The 18,310-nt window shown below is 36.3% G+C and overlaps 1 protein-coding gene across 1 annotated transcript; it reads right to left on the bottom strand.

Annotated features, from left to right (window-relative positions):
• Positions 1–2,510: 2,510 nt before the first annotated feature.
• On the bottom strand, positions 2,511–17,634 carry LOC307055680 (caspase-13-like; the record flags this gene model as incomplete). The annotated part of the gene is given in 9 exon segments (XM_079707857.1): positions 2,511–2,635; positions 4,177–4,286; positions 5,429–5,572; positions 6,413–6,647; positions 7,853–8,026; positions 9,033–9,142; positions 13,373–13,627; positions 17,548–17,595; positions 17,598–17,634. Coding segments are annotated over 9 exon segments (1,212 nt in total). The 3' UTR covers positions 2,511–2,536.
• Positions 17,635–18,310: the final 676 nt, after the last annotated feature.

The raw sequence follows: 18,310 nt of genomic DNA, 5'->3' as shown, positions 1-18,310 counted from the left end.
TTTCCTGAAGCTTGGAAATATGAAGAAATCTGGAAAGAAAATAATCAACAAGAATGAAAATTAACTTATAGATGGGAAGAAAGATACATACATGTAATTTGCTAAAATAACTTAACTGAAGAAAAAAATGAACTCAAGTTATGATGTTGGTTAAATAATATATTAGGAAACTTCTGCACAATTCTAGGCCTGGGGTTTGATGAGTATATAAAGGAGGAGCTGACCAGTTTACAGCTCTTGTCTCCAGATGGGTACCATCTCCTTTCACCCTATTGCTGAGGGCAAGTCATGACCAGTTCCCTTCACTCAATGAAGTGCAGATATTATATGCAATAAAACTAGAAAATCCAGTTTGCTTCTTCCACTTCATTTCCATACATCCACCATTTTAACTGAAATTCTATTCTTTATTAGAAGACCCCCCCCAAAAACTGTTCATTTGTTTTCATTTTCACTGAAAGACAAAAGGTTAAACGTGTTTTGTACTGGTAAAAGTGCTTCTTGAAGTTGAAACAGCTGAACTTCCTGTGATTTTCTGAAGAAGAGAAAAAGAACAGAAGGTTAAGATAGTAATCCCTGGAAGCCTTCAATCCAACCCTTACTGTAATTCTTCTTTGATTTTCTTCCATATGCTTTTGCCATTTCCCTTGGCTTTTATTTGTGACCTTTGTAGTCTATTCATCAAAAAGTACTCAGAGTGATCTTTGCAAAATCTAAGTTAGATTATATCATTTCTCTGTTCAAAAGCTCTTGAAGGGTTTCCTATCTCACTTAGGATAAAATACTTTAAAACATTTACCATGTGATCATCAAGGCCCATGTGATCAAGCTTCTCACCATTTTTCTGAATTTTACTCTGACATTTTACCCATTCTTATTCTCTAGCCAGCTGCCTTCTTGCAGTACTTTAAACATCTTAAGCACACATCTGCCTCAGGGCATCCGTACTTCCTATTTCTGGTGTTGGGATGCATTTCCCACTAGAACCATAAGGTTCACTCCCTTACTCTATCCATCCTTTGTTCTGATTTCAAATCATTTCATTACTTCAAAGCAGCCTTTACTGAGTAATCTATTTATAACAGTATGGTATCCATCTTTTTTTTTTTTTTTTTTTTTTTTTTTTTTGCAGTACACGGGCCTCTCACTGTTGTGGCCTTTCCCGTTGCAGAGCACAGGCTCCGGACGTGCAGGCTCAGCGGCCATGGCTCACGGGCCTAGCCGCTTCACAGCATGTGGGATCTTACCAGACCGGGGCACGAACCCGTGTCCCCTGCATCGGCAGGTGGACTCTCAGCCACTGTGCCACCAGGGAAGCCTGGTATGCATCTTTTTGTGTTTCTTTAGCCCTTTTCATTTTTATTTCTTAGGTCTTACCACTCTCTAACGTATATTTACTTGCTTGTGCAATTAGAGTCTGTCTCCACTCACTAGAGTATGAGCTTTCTGAGAGCAAGGACTCCATTAATTTTGTTCACTGGTACATTCCAAACATCTGGAACAGAACTTGGAGCATAGTAAGTGCTTGATATGTATTAGTCAAATAAGTAATTCAATCCCCAAATATGGTTCCATTGGACTAATTAAGCAGTAAAAGCTATTCTGCTGAAGTATCTATGCATTTATATAGCCAGGGTGTCAGAAACCAGGGGTAGAAGATACTCGGTAAATATTTCAAGAATTGAGATAAAATTTACTATAAAATATAATCTTAATTATGTTTCTGAGAGGGAGATTAATAATATGCTTATAATATAGTGTGATATAAAGCTGTTGTGAGTGAGTAAATAATTGTTGGGTCTAAACTCAATAAACTCATTCTAAAATAATTTGACAAAAAAAATTTTAAGTGTTAATATGGGTGATTGAAGGGGTTTCTGAGCAGTAATTAAGAATCTGAGAACTGACTCTGAATGTTCTGTGATCTACACTGTGAGAACAGTCAGAGAACCAGAGTCTTCATTGACACAAACTTTTCCAGGGTGCATTTTATACTGTATGGTAATGGTAGCTCAGTATCAGTAATATGACACCTGCACTCAGAGGACCACAGTCCTGCTTTCTCTACAGTCACCTCTTTTTTCTTTTTTTTTTTTAATCTGAGGCAATATTTGGTAACTAATAATGTGTGTGTGTGTATGTGTGTGTGTGTGTGTGTGTCAGAGAGAGACAGAGAGAGAGAAAGAAAGAGAGAGGGAGACATGAATATAAGTAATAATGGAAGCATGAGTACATGTCTATGTTAATAATTGTTACCCTGTGTCCTTCACTGTTTATTACTTTCTGTCTTGATTTGGCTTACCTTCTTGGTTGATTGATTTATTGACTGATGATTGTAGAGATGGAGGGGTGGATCCAGATGCATATAAATAAAGTAAAAATTAGCAACTAATCAACAAACTACATTAACAAGGAATACTAATTTACTAATTTGACCACAAAAGCAACAGGCTGTCATTGGTCATTGGACCTCACTACTAATATCACTGTCCTACTTATTTTGCCTGCCAACAAAAACTCTTGATACTTACTATTTTCAATTGCCAGGAAAGAGGTAGAAATATCTTGTCATGGAGAGTCGTTCAATGGTGGGCATCTGGGCTTTAGCAGTTGGTTTTTCAAATGATTTTTGTACCTAAAAACAAAAAGAGGTTCTGATACATACCTCATATGCATTCTCAAAAAATGTTTTGCACAATGAGCCAAAATTTCTTGGAATGAAGGGTGCTCCTAGGATTGATGGAACCAATCCCTTGGACATTCTAATTCCCCGTCACTGCTACCCTACCTCTTAGAAATGACACCTAATGTCAGAATATGTTCTTTATCTCAAAATACACACCTCATGGCTAATTCAAGTCTTTTCAAACTGCATTTTTTTTCTAGTTTCCACTTCTGATCTACAGATCTGATGATTAATTATCCCTTGCTGTTCATTCATGAGAAGTGGACCTCAGAGATCCTCTATCTTCAAACTCTAATAAGGTTAACTCCTCAATTTAATAAGGTTAAAATCCCAGGATTTTGTCCTTAAAGACTGAATGATGAGAAATATTCACATTCACCATCAAGACGAGCTCTAAAGTCTTTTTCCATAGACTGATCAATGAGATCCTACTTACTTAGATCCACTATTTCTAATCTATTCTGAGGAATTCCCTTGAAAGTATAATGTCTAAATCCTATTCATCCAATAGTACTTAAATTCCTAAGTTCCTATTCACAGAGACTGTGACTCAGGTTACAATGCAATCTTCTCCAATTCACTAAAGGTATATCCTTCTTTTCCCATGGGAGTGCTACTGTTCTTTATGGTTTTAGTTTAAAAATAACCACATTTTCCCAAGTTCTTAATACCAATAATTTTCTCCTTAAAAAAGGAGGGACATTTATTCACTTATTCATACATGTATTTATTCAGTGAATATTAATTCCTCCCTTCCAGCCTGTTGACTGTTGAACAAATCCCTGCCTTCATGAGCTTGCATGCAAGTGAGCAAATACAGATAATAAACAAATAAAGTATATACTGGGTGGGTGGTAGTAAGAGCTATTGGAGGAAAATAAATTAGGAAAGAAGCAGCAAATAAGGAATGTCCTGAACTGGGGAAGAAATATCAAGTCTTCCCTTCTGAGCCACTCTATTCAAAGAATTTCTCTCCTACTTTCTCTTTCATGTGTCCTAGGACTTTCTATTTTGGATCCTAACACAACCTGTATCACACATTTTTTATTGTTGTTGTTGGACTACTTATTCAGTACCCATCTCTCTCACAAGAATGTTAGTTCTAGGTAGCCTTATGTCACATATGTCTCATTTACCCCTGTGTCATGAAGATATAACCCATTACCAAGTAGACCACCCAATATATATTTATTTAATAAATGAAGCAGTGAAAATTAATCTAAAATACTTTCCATTCTTTGAATTTTAAGAACGTATAGTCCATAACACACAAGCTCACATGTTAAAATATTTTGTTCTATTTTGATCTTCTGCTGTGGTGCATTAACATAGTCTTTCTGTAAATCAGATTTTAAACACATGGATTACAGAAACCAGTACCACTCTACTTTTGTTTGCCTGACAAAAATCTGTCATTGTCACTTGAAAGGCAAATAATAGTAAAGTCTTCCTGAACAAATACATGATTAGAAATGGAGAGAGGAGCTTACCTTCCTAAATACTTCCTCTAGATGACAGCGCCAAGAATATTTTTGGAAGCATTTGATGAGTTGAGTAATGAAGAGAGAACCTTTTGTGATGTCTCTCCAGGCCACATTATCTATGACAATAAGGAGAGGTAAGCATTGGGCTGTGGCCTTCACCAATTTTTTTTTTTTTTTTTTTACATTTTTTGTCTTTTAAAACATAGCTTGAGAATTATCTTGACATGTTTAGGGGAAGAACTTACAACCTTTTATTAACTCATTTTCCATAAAGAAGTTGAACTGAAGAAGCAGCTCATCAAAACTGCAGGTCATTGCATAGTGTTTACCTTGTATTTTGGGGATTGACTTTCTACTATGTGACTTATGCTTATTCATTTGGCTTTTAAAGGAGGCTTGAGAGATAATTGTAATTATCCCATTTTACAGAGGAAAAATAGAAGCTCAGAAGGATTAAAGAATTTCCTCATGTTCACACAGGTGATTGTTTACAGATTATATACCATGATGTCTTTCACAATATAGTGAGCAAAATAAATGAAAAGATCTAATGAAACTTTTGGAGGGAAGGGAAATGTTTTTGGTATACATAGTGGTAATAATTTCACAGGTATATACTTATTTCCAAACTCATTAAACTGTATACATTAAATATGTGCAGCTTTTTGTATGTTAATTATACCTCCATAAAGTGGTAAAAGTACTTTAAAATATGTAAATTAGAAACCCTCAGATACAAGGCTTCTCAAGATGATTACCTAGAGTTCAAGGACTAGATACTGTTCCCCTGATAGTAGGCCTAATAAGTCCCATTGTATCATTTTCTTCTCCCTTTAAAAGGGCATCCACCATCTTGCTGGGATACCACTCTAAACAGTACCAGATGGGAAATATGGAGAAAATGGCTTGGAGTTGATAATTTTTGAGAAATGGCCGTCAGTCCCTAGATCCATAAAGACTCTACTCAAAATGTTAAATGGATTTAATAGAAAACTGAATCAATCATTTGTTTTTAACTAGTGTGATGGTAAAGGGATTTTCTTGTATTAGGTTGTTTTAATGGCTACTATACCTTTGTCTGTGAAGAGCAACATAAAATAAAAGTCAATTTTTAAAAGTGAAGAATAAGTAAAATATATTGACAGCATTCAAAACTTTCATCAAATAATTGCTGCCCGGAGCTTATCTTGATTTTTTAGAATCATTCAGAGGTAGCCTCAGACCCACAAATCCATGTCTGCAATTGAAAGACACATACGTGGGGTTGAGGAGCAGAAAGCAATGAAGTCCTTCTCCACATGGGTCTTGTAAACGGCATCCTCCTCCAGGTTCTCGGGTGACTGTGAAGAGCTGTCTGCCAAGGCTGCTGGAGAGTCACTGACCCACAATTCCCCACGATTTGCTGTAGAGACATCAATTTCCTACATACTGTGTGTCTCCCTCAGTATGACTATTACAATCGCCAACCTCATTCTTTTACAATGTTTATTCTAACCAGTTTCACATACACATGTGCATACACACATACACACATACAGGTGCATCTCCACCCCACATACAACAGTTTGCCTTTTTCTTGTGTTGTTGAGTAACATGCCAGTTAATAGTGACAGCATGGTAGAACTGGAAGAACCCACTTGCTGAGAATAACAAAGAAGTTAAAGCCTTATCTGCATAATTTCAGAGCATAGTTATCATTTTATAGCTAAATTATTTTGGCTTTTCATCTTCAAGCACTGTTCCAAAAAGCTAAAAGGGAACTGGGAGTCAAGAAAAAAAAAGCAAAGAAAAATGTCACTGCAATCCCAGTTTCCCTCATCTCCTTATTCATTTCCTTTTCAATAATATATGAGAAAGAAAAAGATACTGCTATTGCATAATAGTCTGACTTTCAAATGAAATTATTCTCAAGCCAGAGAATGTCAAAATGTCTGTAAAACATTAACAAATAAAGTTGTCATTAAAATGATTTCATTCTAAGGTTGGAATATTTTTGTTTAACTTTGATTTGAGAATTCTGGTGATCTCCTTCACCACTTACCTTGAATCAAATTGAACAGAAATTTCTCAGCTAACAAAACAAAGTCTCAAGATACCAGCCCCCTAAATGGAATTTCCTAATAATTCAATTTAGTTTATTTGCACTGGATGGGATTTAAGTTTGTATCCCCTAGAAACAAAACATACTACAATCATCTGCAAACAACTTTATGACTTTTGGATTTTTCATCTCAGAACTCACCACCTCTGCAGGCCTGGACAATGATGACCTTAGGTTTGTCCTTTAGACTGAGGCAATTGCGGTTGTTGAATATCCGGAAGATGGTGTCATAAGGTAGCACATCTGGTTTTTCATCACTATGCGTAGTCCCACAGATCCCATCCAGGATGCCATGAGACATGAACACCAAGAATGTGCTGTCTGAAGATTTGTGCTCTTCACAGGCAGCAAATCTGCACAGCACTGATTCCATATCCTGAAAAAGACTGCAAAGTCTTAGTTTAACAGAACAAGCATTAAAATTAAACTGACCTCCTATTTATCATGATCAGTATAAGAAACTTCTGTAACGTTCCAGTCATGGTGGCTTTATATAGTGGTTGCTTGATGATAGTTTTATTTTTATTTCTATAATGGATCAATGGGTTCAACTTTTTGTTCCTTCTGACATTATATAACCTGTCCTCTTAATACATTTTACATTGCTTATTGTCACTATATACTTTCATTTTCATCTCTGTATTTTCTCATTACTTAATAAAAACCTTGAATAATAAATGTATCATACCACTTCCCTTCTAAGGCACTCCCCACCATACTTAGAATAAAATAAAACTTCTGACATAAGTATACTTCTCCCTTCTGACATTCTTCCTCCTCCTCTAGGCTCTAGTCACACTGGTCTTTCTGTACTTTTCAAGTGCCAGTTTCATATTAGGTTCAGACTTTTCACCTGTAGTCATGCCTGCTTGGAATATATTTCATTCACATCTTTCCAGAGCTATCTTGTCTCTTATAGTCATGTGTCAGATCCCATATTACCTCCTCAAAATGTCTTTCTTGGCCATCTCATCAAACATTATTACTCCCCACTCACCGATTTGTTCTTATGTTTCCTTTTTCCTTTCCATTTCCTTTTCACTTCTTTTCAATCTTAGAGACACACAGATACATCAAGTCTCTGAAATGTTTTATTTTGCTTATAGTTTGATCACCCCCCCCCCATTTGAACCTAGATCAATGTGAGCTGGGAACCTTCTGTCTCATTTACAGACCCATCCCCAATGCCAAAATAGCCCCTGGGACAGTCAGGATTCAGTATTTATATGGTGATCACACTCCTACTAACATTCATTACTCCAGAATTTTCTGGGAAATATTGGGGCTGAATCTCAATCATCCCACTTCAGAATTAAGAATTATGTGGGTACATATGCCAATCATTCTTTGAACAGTTTTATGGAACTGAGGATATTTGAAGCTCTAAAGAGACGTAGATTTCACCTGTCTTAATATTTTTATTTTATAACACACATTCACACACTTAGATACACACACACACACCACACAAATGTGACCTATGGTTGTTAAAGTTATTTACTTAATATTATAAAGTTCACTTGTTAGTAGGAAGATATGTGTTGAATATATATGTGTTTGGGGTGGGTGAGGGGCCCTTACCCTGGCTGTGAGTTTCTCTTCCACATCCACACTGTAGCCAAGGCCCTCAAGCAGCCCCTTCATTCCCATTATGTCTTGTTCAGCCCCATTCCTGAGAGGGAGATGATCAAACTCTGTATTGCATATGATGAGAGCCAGACGAGTGCGGACCTTTATCTCCTTTATTGGATAAATCTGCAGGAAATTGATATGCAGTGAGTTTGATTTACCTAAATCTCTCTTAAACCCTAATACACCAATCACTGTTGCTTTTAAGGGCTTGCATAGCTGTCCTCTCTCCTACCCTGTACCAGAAGACACTGTCTTCTCTCTTTCAGTAATGGATTGAATTGACAATAGAAAGAAGTACAAATTGGAAGGGAATTATTTTTCAAAAGCCCAGACAATGATCCAGATTATATTTGTGATTGTTACTCGAGAATCTTCAGGAGACTAGAAAAATTCCTACCCTCTCCTTCTCCTCTTTCTTCTCCACCTAGTCAATTCTTTCTTAACAATCAAGGTTCAGATCAAATTATGTAAAAACCAGGAGATATTTGCCATTGACTCCAGCTAAAAATAAATATACCAAAGATACTTTGCCTTGGGTAACATTATTCTGGTACTATATTTTTTCTTTTTCGGTACGCGTGCCTCTCACTGCTGTGGCCTCTCCTGTTGCGGAGCACAGGCTCCGGACGCGCAGGCTCACCGGCCATGGCTCATGGGCCCAGCCGCTCTGCAGCATGTGGGATCTTCCCGGACTGGGGCACAAACCCATGTCCCCTGAATCGGCAGGCGGACTCTCAACCACTGTGCCACCAGGGAAGCCCATTCTGGTACTATTTTAATTTATAATGTTTTGCAGGTGTTAATAATTTTTAACTGGAATGCAAACAATTACTACTCAGTCATGTTATAAATACTTTGATTCTATGACTACAGCTAAAATTCTAATAAATCCCAAATATATAGGACAACAAATAAATGAGAAATGTGAGAGACTTGTATTTTATCATAGGGTTGAAAGAGAATTGGAATCTGTGTGAAGCCATTTGATTTCCTCCTGCTCAAAGCATCTATGAAAAAGGAATCCACTGTCCCACACTGCCACTCTGTAACTAATGCTTGAAGAAATTGTGTAATTAGTGAAAGCAATTGTTTTTCTCTCTTCCTCTCTTTCATGTACAGAGCACAGTACCTCATCAGCCCTTTCTTTACACAGTTTAAGAAATTCTTCATGAGGGCAAAGCTTGAGGGTATCTGTAGTTTCTGCTGACTCATCTGGTCCAGTCACGATTTCCTCAGGAGCTGCAGGATATATCGCATAATATAAATTGTGATATCTGACTCTGTGACCCAGTTATCACCTAAGAAAACTGACAGAAAAGGGATATCCTGGGAAAAAGATTTTTAACATGTTGGGTTATAGTTGTATCTAACCTGTGTGTGAGGAGACAGATGTATTATGACTGGGAAAGAAGGGAGAAATCTTTGGTAGTAAAAGCAGATCCACTCAAAAATGCAATAATAGATTTTGATATTATGAGGAAGACACCTTAATTATTTAGGGTCAAAGTTAGCCTTCCCTTACTCACGAAAACAGTTTGAGTTTTTCCAGTAGTTTTACTCTAGGGTATTGTTCATCTGTGTGGACTTTCTATTGTCTCAGAGCAAGAGTACATTTAGTAAATATTTACCAGCGTGCTATCTACTAGAAATAGAATTGAGTCACTTTTTTTTTTTTTTGAGAGTATGCAGCACTTATTACAAAGCCAAGAGATACAAATATACCAGGGCAGGAGGAGGATACAGCCACAGCACCTCAGACAGAGGACAAGGTGCAAACACAGACAAACCTGTTAGGGGACACCTGACCCCAAACACATAGGTTGTGATAGAGTCTTGCCTCCTCCCTTCATCCTGATCTGATCTATGAACATGGGAGGAAAAACTGGTGGGCGGGGGTCTGTTGGGGTCTGTCCCTCAGGGGGTGGACCACTTGACTTCTTGGGGATGAAGCTGAGGTCAGATCTCACAGGTTCTGCCTTTTTGTGCTTTTAGATGCCTGTTGCTCTTTCCTGACTTGACCTCAGCCGCAGGTGGGGAGGAAACTGCAATTTAAAATTTTCTACTGTCCACATTGAATAAAAACAGACAGAATCAATTAATTTAATAATATATTTTGTTTAACATAATATATCCAAAATAGTATCATTTTAACCTGTTTCTAGCCACAATTTATGCACTTAAAAGCCACGTGTGCCCAGTAGCTATCATATTGGGGAATGTTACATCCCAAGTCCACTCCCAATTCACACAACAAACACAGACACATACACACTCAAATACTTAATAGAATCCTAAATCCTGTACCATCCAGGTATTATATTTTCAGCAACCTCAGCGTGAATTCTTAACATTTCCAGAGGAGATAGGATTCAATGATTCACCAAGTTGTGAAATCAGCTATTTGAAGGAGAAATGCTATGTATTAATCATAGTATTGCATCCAGTGTTGGAGGGACAATTTTTTTTGTCAGAGATTCTACATTACTCTGAATGTCTTTGCCTCCAAAGTGCTGAATAACCAGCCCTAAATTTTCAACCCATGTTTTAAAATGTGAGGAAATAACTTCTCCTTGTTGGAAATGAGAAATGTAATATTTTCTGAAACTGTTTGGCCTCATTTGACTAAGATTGTGCAAGAGACTGGGAAAGTCCAGAGACCTCCCTTGGAGAGGGAAGGAAGAGATTCCTCATAAACAAAACTCAGAAGAGGTTTATCAAGACCTAACATAACAAGGTTTTTTTTCTATGAAAGGAATAAACCTTTATGTTCATTTACATGAATGAACAAAGACAGTCTCTTATTTTATTTTACTTTAATTAGAAAGGCAATATTATCTTCTGTAAATTTTTCAGTTTTTAAACTTTATATTTTTTTCCATTTCATTTATTTGTCTCCATTAGTTTTTAAATATATATATATTTTTTATAAATGAATTTCTAAAAAGTATGCTAAAAATGTAAGCTCTGGAGATGCAGCAAATGGTATGTCTTCAAGGCTACCAAACTGTCTTAACATTTATTTCTGTAGATAAAGTACTGACACATATTCTCCTTTCCTACTCCAGAAGATTCTGCCAATGTGAAGAAGTCCAGGGTCTTGGGATAGTCCCTGGTCAGAGGGTATGTTTTGTCATTGAAAGTCTCCTGTTTCCAGGTCATTTACAGGTTTGGTGTACTCTTGAATTTAATAAATGTCATCTCCTAATGACCATTATATGTCTATATATAGATACAGTATTTACAGATAAAACTGAAAATTAGACTATCTTATGTCTAATAGTAAAATTAGCATGAAACTGAATCATTTCATTACAGTGTAATATAGTGTAGCCTGCTATTCAAAAGGAGTACCCATGAGCCTGACAGCACAGCAAAAAGAAATAAGAAAATTAGCAGATTAGATAAAAACTTTAATATCTGAGTTTTATCTGTTACCTAATGAAATACTCAAGAAACCCCTTAAACTGAAACAAAACTAAAGATACTGATATTAGATAAGACAAGTCCTTCTCCTTTGGCAAGTAGGAATTTGAGTAATTATCTCCCTGACTAAATAACAGTGCTTGGCACAGAGTATGTACATATACTGCTAACTAATTGAAACAAATAGCTTAGATTATTTCTATCCCCCACTCCATTTCCTTAGTATCTCGTTAAGAAACTTCTGAATTATATCCATGCCCAAAAGGCCTGGCTAGGGCTTTTACATATTCTAATAGCCCCACTCACCAAGCTTCCTGGTCTTCTGGGCCAGTATACTCTAGGTGTCCTGAGATTCCTCTGGAGGTTCCATGTACAGTAGAACTCAGGGGGCTACTGGATACTTCATGAAACGGTCTATACCTGCCTCCTGCCTGACACAGACTCTACTGATGGGATAGGTTATTTCAGTTTAAGGTTCATTCTGGCTCCTGGGGTTGCTAAAATCATTTTGAAGTTCCCCTTATTTCAATTCTGATTCCCATTTGTTGAATTATCTCTGATCTTGTTTTTATTTATTTTATTGTATTCTATTCTATTCTATTCCTTTATGGTTTATTTTAGGATATTGAATATAGTTCCCTGTGCTATACAGTAGGGCCTTGTTGTTTATCCATTATATATGTAATAGTTTGCATCTGCTAACCCCAAACTCCCAATCTATCCCTCCCCCACATCCCTCCCCCTTGGCAACCACAAGTCTGTTCTCTTATTTTGTTTTTAAATCCAAATTGTTTTTATCCCATCCCAGGTTTAAGAGAAAGTAATAAACCTGCACAAGGACCAACTTAAATGTTAATGATAACATAGCCTAGGACACAATCTTGTACATCTATTAGACTAGCGTGTACTTCCTGCTGGTGGGAGTGTCCCTTGTCCATAGAGAAGGGATTATTGAAAAAACTTATTTGCTATAGTGAGGTCTCTACAGTTATGTTGCATTTTGTTTATTATTGCTTATTATTATTGATAAACTCTAGTATTCAGGCTGGAATTTTAGGTTAAACTCTATACCAAATTGAGTCCATCACTAGTGAGCTTGGATCTGAGGATATTTAGACTCTATTAATTTCATAATTCAATTAAAGTGAAGTTTTGAAAGATGTTAACATATTGGACAGTTTATATTGAATAAGTATTCTCCTGATCATATTTTGTAACTCACAGAAATGAATAAGCACAGTAAACATTTAAATATTATAAGCTAAAGAATAATTCTGATAACTAATATTTATTACATGCATGTTCTTCATTTGCCTATTCATTCTATATTCATTATATGCCTGCTATGTCTCTGGCACTCTGCTAAGAGCTATTATTCATTGGTGAAGAAAACAGTTGTGATCTGGATTAAGGAATTCAGTGGATTATAGTTCTGTCTAATGAGATAGACAAGGAGTAGAAGTGTAATAGATTTGATGCGGAGAATAAAGTGTTTCATTTTATATATCTTAACTTTGTGAAGCCAGTGGATCATTCAAGTGGAAATGTTGAATATACAGCTAGAGCTAAATATATCTGGAGTTCAGAGGAGAGTTCCAGATGGGAGCTAAAATATTAAGAATTGTGAATCTGTGCCTGCTATTATGTTCCTAGCTTTACAAAGCCTGTGATGAAGTGTCTGAAATTGTTGCCATTTCACAGATGCTCATACTGATGCTTAGGGAGGTTAAGAAATTTGAATGAAGTCGCATAGTGTCCAAAGTGACAGAAACCTGAGTTCAACTCCAGGTATCCCTTACTACAAAGTATCTGCAATTAGCTATCTCTATGATCAACCTAAACACAAAGACTCAACTTCTAAGCTAATTGGAAATTAGATGCCCTCCCACAAATGAAAAACTGGCCTCTAAAAGGACAATGATAGGTTTAGTGAAAATTATACTTTAGTAATAGGAGGATGGGAAACTTAGAGGACAGTGGAGTGGCCTTGGAACAAAGTAGATCTGAAAAATTTAAGATACCCCTTGAAAAGAATTCCAGTCTTACCTTTTATACTGGTGGAATTTTTGTCTATGTTTAGGAAGGTTTGAACAAAGATTTGACCTGCCTCATGGCGTTTCTTTCGCATAGAGTCCACCAAGACCCGTGCCTTGTCTTCAAGCTTGGCATCATAAAGTTTTTTCTTCTCCTCTTCCTCCAATTTCAGGACATTTTTTCCCACCAAGTCATCCAAAACACCAGTAATGAGTTCTTTGCCCACAGATTCCAAAATCTTAAGTGGGTTTTTGTTGCGTGTGTCTTCTGTCAGAAATACAAAGCTTCCTTTTACTTGATCTTGTCTCAATAAAAAATTCAGAATTGAAAATAATCTGATGACTGATCTTTCAATATGGTAGATCAATATGACACCAGGTTAATATATTACTGTCTGGGATAATTAGAATTTTTGTGGGTGATTAAGAAAGTCAAATTAATAAGTATTTTATTGTAATACCACAGGTATTATTGGAATGGATAGTGCATGGGCAGGCAGGGTATCTCATCAATACTTAATTAAATGTATAAAGACAGTTATAAAGTTCATCTAGATATAAAGATAGTCTTGACACAAAATGACATATTCTAAAAAAAATGCACCAAGAGATTGAATGAGAACTTCGCCCCAGAAGCACCAGACTCATTGTTCATGTTATCTTTTTTTTTTTTTTTTTTTTTGCGGTACGCGGGCCTCTCACTGTTGTGGCCTCTCCCGTTGTGGAACAGAGGCTCCGGACACGCAGGCACAGCGGCCATGGCTCACGGGCCCAGCCGCTCTGCGGCATGTGGGATCTTCCTGGACCAGGGCACGAACCCGTGTGCCCTGAATCGGCAGGCAGACTCTCAACTACTGTGCCACCAGGGAAGCCCTGTTCATGTTATCTTGAAGTATTCTTTCAATAAATGTTTATTGGGTAAATATTATGAGAAAGAAACATGGACATTACAAAGCATGAATAAAAAGTTACCCAATATCAGTTCATTTAATAACAGCTAACATCTATTATGCATTTAGGATTAAAAAAGAAATACATTTAAAGCAATATACAATATTATTATTATTTACAAGTCTCTGTACTAAATACTTTATAAATATTAATATGATGGACCCTCACAATAATCCAATGAGATGGTTAATATTTTCCCTATTTTACAGATCATTTAAATAAAATACCCAGATCACACAAATTAGGATTCAAATTCTGTTCTTACACCATATTCTATAAAGTTAAACATAGCACAGCTTCAGTAATAATAGTTGATATTCATTGAGGCCCCATTGGTCTCAAGTGCTTCATATGAATCTTATAAGTTAAAGTTAATAAAAATTCCATGTAACATATATATTAATATTTCTATTATATAGTAAAGGAAACAGACACAGAGAAGTTAGTTAAATATTTTATCCAAATTGTGTGAATAGTACACCATGTTTAGTAAGAGGGTAAGAAGGGATTCAAACTCAGGGGTTCAGAATTGAGTCCCCACTCAAATCATCAGACTACTTTACATGATACTTGGTAAAGAGTTACTTAAGAGAATAGAAAGTGATTCAGGGACTCAGAAAAGACTGAGTAAATTTCTGCAGATGAGGTCACAAAATGCTTCTTCTTAGAAAAGGTGGCAGAAACACTGGTCTTACACTAGAGTATACACATGTCACAACAGAGAGATTGAAGAATTATGAACAACATGCAGGTTAATCTATGAAATGTTTACTCTGACTGAATTATGGCTTTCTATTTTATTTATTTCTGCCTTCAACAAGGTTGAGTGTTGACTGAATAAGTGGTACTGGGAGAAATATGGTAAACAATAAAACCAAAGAGTTTTTACTTTACATCCTCTTATTATCTACATATTCTCATGTCTTCAGTTATTAGCTTTAAATAATAACTAAATTATCTTTAAATTTATAGATTCAGCACAAAGGTGATCCCAAAATTGAGGCTCATATATTCATCCCTTCTCTGTATCCCACAAACTCATTACACTCAACTTTTAAAACCTGAACTGCTCATTTTTCATCACCTGCTTCATTCCCTATATGTACTAGTTAATGATATCTTACAGTCAAGTGCACCAAATCAGTAAAGGCTGGTGATACTGAAACTCTTCTGCTTTGTTTATATCTTATTTTCCACCTCACTTCAAACTGTATTGATTTTATCTGCTAAATATTTACAGAATCTGACTACTTCTCCCTTTCTAACTGTTTGATACTCTAGTTCAGGCCAACATCCTTTCTTGTTTAATTACTCTAAGAGTCTGATAAATCTACTCTTGTCCCCTTCTAATCTGTTCATCTCAATGAAGCAAAGTTAGTGTTCTAAAAATCTAGACATAACCATGAAATGTCTCAGCTTAATCTAATCTATGTCTTCTCATTCAGCCTCATCCTCTGCTAGTATACCCACCTTGCTCATTACATATTAAACACTTTGCCTTTCTTTCAGGTTCTACGAAGCCTTTACTTAGGGATCCTTATGTGTACAGTTTCTCACATCCAACATTCCTTTCTATTTCTCAACTGCTTCCTGGTCTCAGATGACATGGAATTTTCTTTAGGAAATTCTCCCTGGTGCTTAAGACTAGACTGAGTGTCAGAGCATTATGCTCCCAGAGAAACTTGTTTCTCCCTAAGCTAGCATTTTTTTCCTTATAGCTGTTAATTAGTTAACAATGGCAACCAAACTCATTAGTTTATGTTTATTGAGTCACTTTATGTGTTTTGTCTACTGCTTGTCCGTTTATCATATCTATTATTTAATGATGTCTTGATTCCAATTCAATAACAAGTAAGGTCATCCTGCCTAGCTAAAGAGGCAGCCATGAGTGTGAATTTAACATACTACTCCCCAGTCAAATGCTGTATGAGCATCATGAAGAAGATAAGAAAACAGTCAGTTCTTATGAAAGAAATAAAGAAACACAATAGCAAGAAAGTATGAGTGGGGGGAATGCAAGTAAATGTTTGTTAATGAAGCTGAAATCATGCTTTAGACAGATTAATGGTAAAGTGAATAAATATATTTTGAAAGGTAGGAAAACCTGTCTGACAAGTTCAGACATGTTTTAAAAGGCAATATAGAGCCATTGTATGTTCCTGAGTAAGAAAATTGCATTTGTAAATACCTAGAAGGTAAAAACTGAAAGATAAGGATCTGATCATCTTTCCTATCATTGCTAATCTGCAGACGAACCTAGTCCAGCTAAATAAGAATCATTTGTAGATCTTTAAAAGATTATAAATGCTTACCGTCTTTCCATGGTTGAGTAATTCGGGGTTATGAAGGGGGAAATAATCTAAATTTGTTAATGTCTACAGATTATTTAGATTTGTTGTAAGGTTTAGAAACCACTGATGTAGTTGAACCTCTTCTTTTTCAAATGAAGAAAATGAAGCAAAAGAAGTGATATATACACTTATATGTATAAAATGGATAACTAATAAGAACATGCTACATAAAAAAATAAATTAAATAAAATTCTGAATTCAAAAAGAAGTGATATGATATACCTGAATACTAGCTGCATAAATAGCCAATGATTCCATCTCTTATGCTTTCCAGTTTCTGTGTGTAAGATATGTGACCTGAAAGCAGTATGCAGTATGGATAGGAGGGTTAAATCCTGGAGAAAGGGAGACCAGTTAAAAACTGTGATAGCAATCCAAGAAATACTGTGCTAGAGTAGTTAGCACCACAGCTAGAAAGGGGGGGAAATGCAGTTACTTTATAAAGACAAAGAACATAATTCAATATAGGATATAGTAAGGGGGGTGGGAATTCAAAGACTCACTTATCTGATTACGGGGAAAATTTTATGGAACCAAGAGGAATCTGAGAAGATTTCAGAGTGCATTTAGGAATTTTCAGAGTTTTCTCACACATAAATAACTTACTCTGTTTGTCTTTATCCACCCTTGATTTTGATTACCAGGAACTGCAAAAAAGGAAATGACTTCTTCCTGGCTCTGAGATAATCTGGACACCATACTCTCCTTCAGCGTCTCCGAGGCAGTGTCCCCCAGTTCAAGTTACACAGAGCTAATAAGGAGAATTTAGCTTGCACAGGATTGGCTCACGTCCCTTTTGTATATTTCTTCCTGTCACAAAGCAATTAATAAGTGTTTTCTAAGACCCAAGTTCCTGACCCTCAGCTAGGAAATGACCCTTACTCACCAGCCATATGTAACAACCGTAGTCCCTTCTTGATGCCTTGAGAAGAGCACAGGCTTGAAAATGAAAGTTACTGGACACTTCCTCCATTCAGGGGGCGGGGACTCCTAATCATAGATTAGGAACCTGCTGCTCAGAACTTCTGCGTTCACTGTCAGGAAGTCCCCTGTAGTCAGCAAATGGATTTCCCAATCCTTTGGGAAGAATTTTTTCTTCCTTTTGGAAGAAAAAAATTGAATTGACAAAATATTTTCCAGCCTATGTTGGAACCTCTGACTGTTTTTTCCCTCCTTTTCTTTTTCTTTAATCATTGCTCCACACCTCTTTCTTTCTGTCCTTCTGCTTCTTATCTCTCAGTATTTCTCCTTTGCTCAGCTACAAGTGCAAATCATGAAGAAGTTAAAACTAACAGGTTCCCTTTCATTTCTGGATAAGGATTACGCAAATAACTTTAGTTTCCTGTTTTAACTGTGCTGATCATGGCGGTATTATCCCCTCTCCATCTCCCTATCATCTTACACTTTTATTGGAAATAAGTTCTGAACCCTTGTCTCCATTCGTTTCATGATTTTCTTTAACTGCCTAAGCTTCCCTTAACATTTAACTTTTACTGAGGGTAACTATTCACCTCCCCTTTTTGTTATATTCTGGACAAAGACTGACCATAGAAGCGGTCTCAGGCTATAGTAGAATGATTGTGTGATAGTACAAAAAATATATATCCAGAAGAACTGTTAGTGAAAGGGAAAAAAAAAAAAGACTATGA

The sequence above is a fragment of the Hyperoodon ampullatus genome (genome assembly GCF_949752795.1).
Source record: "Hyperoodon ampullatus genome assembly, chromosome: 7".
NCBI lineage: Eukaryota > Metazoa > Chordata > Mammalia > Artiodactyla > Ziphiidae > Hyperoodon > Hyperoodon ampullatus.
This window is presented reverse-complemented; position numbering and strand designations above follow the sequence as displayed.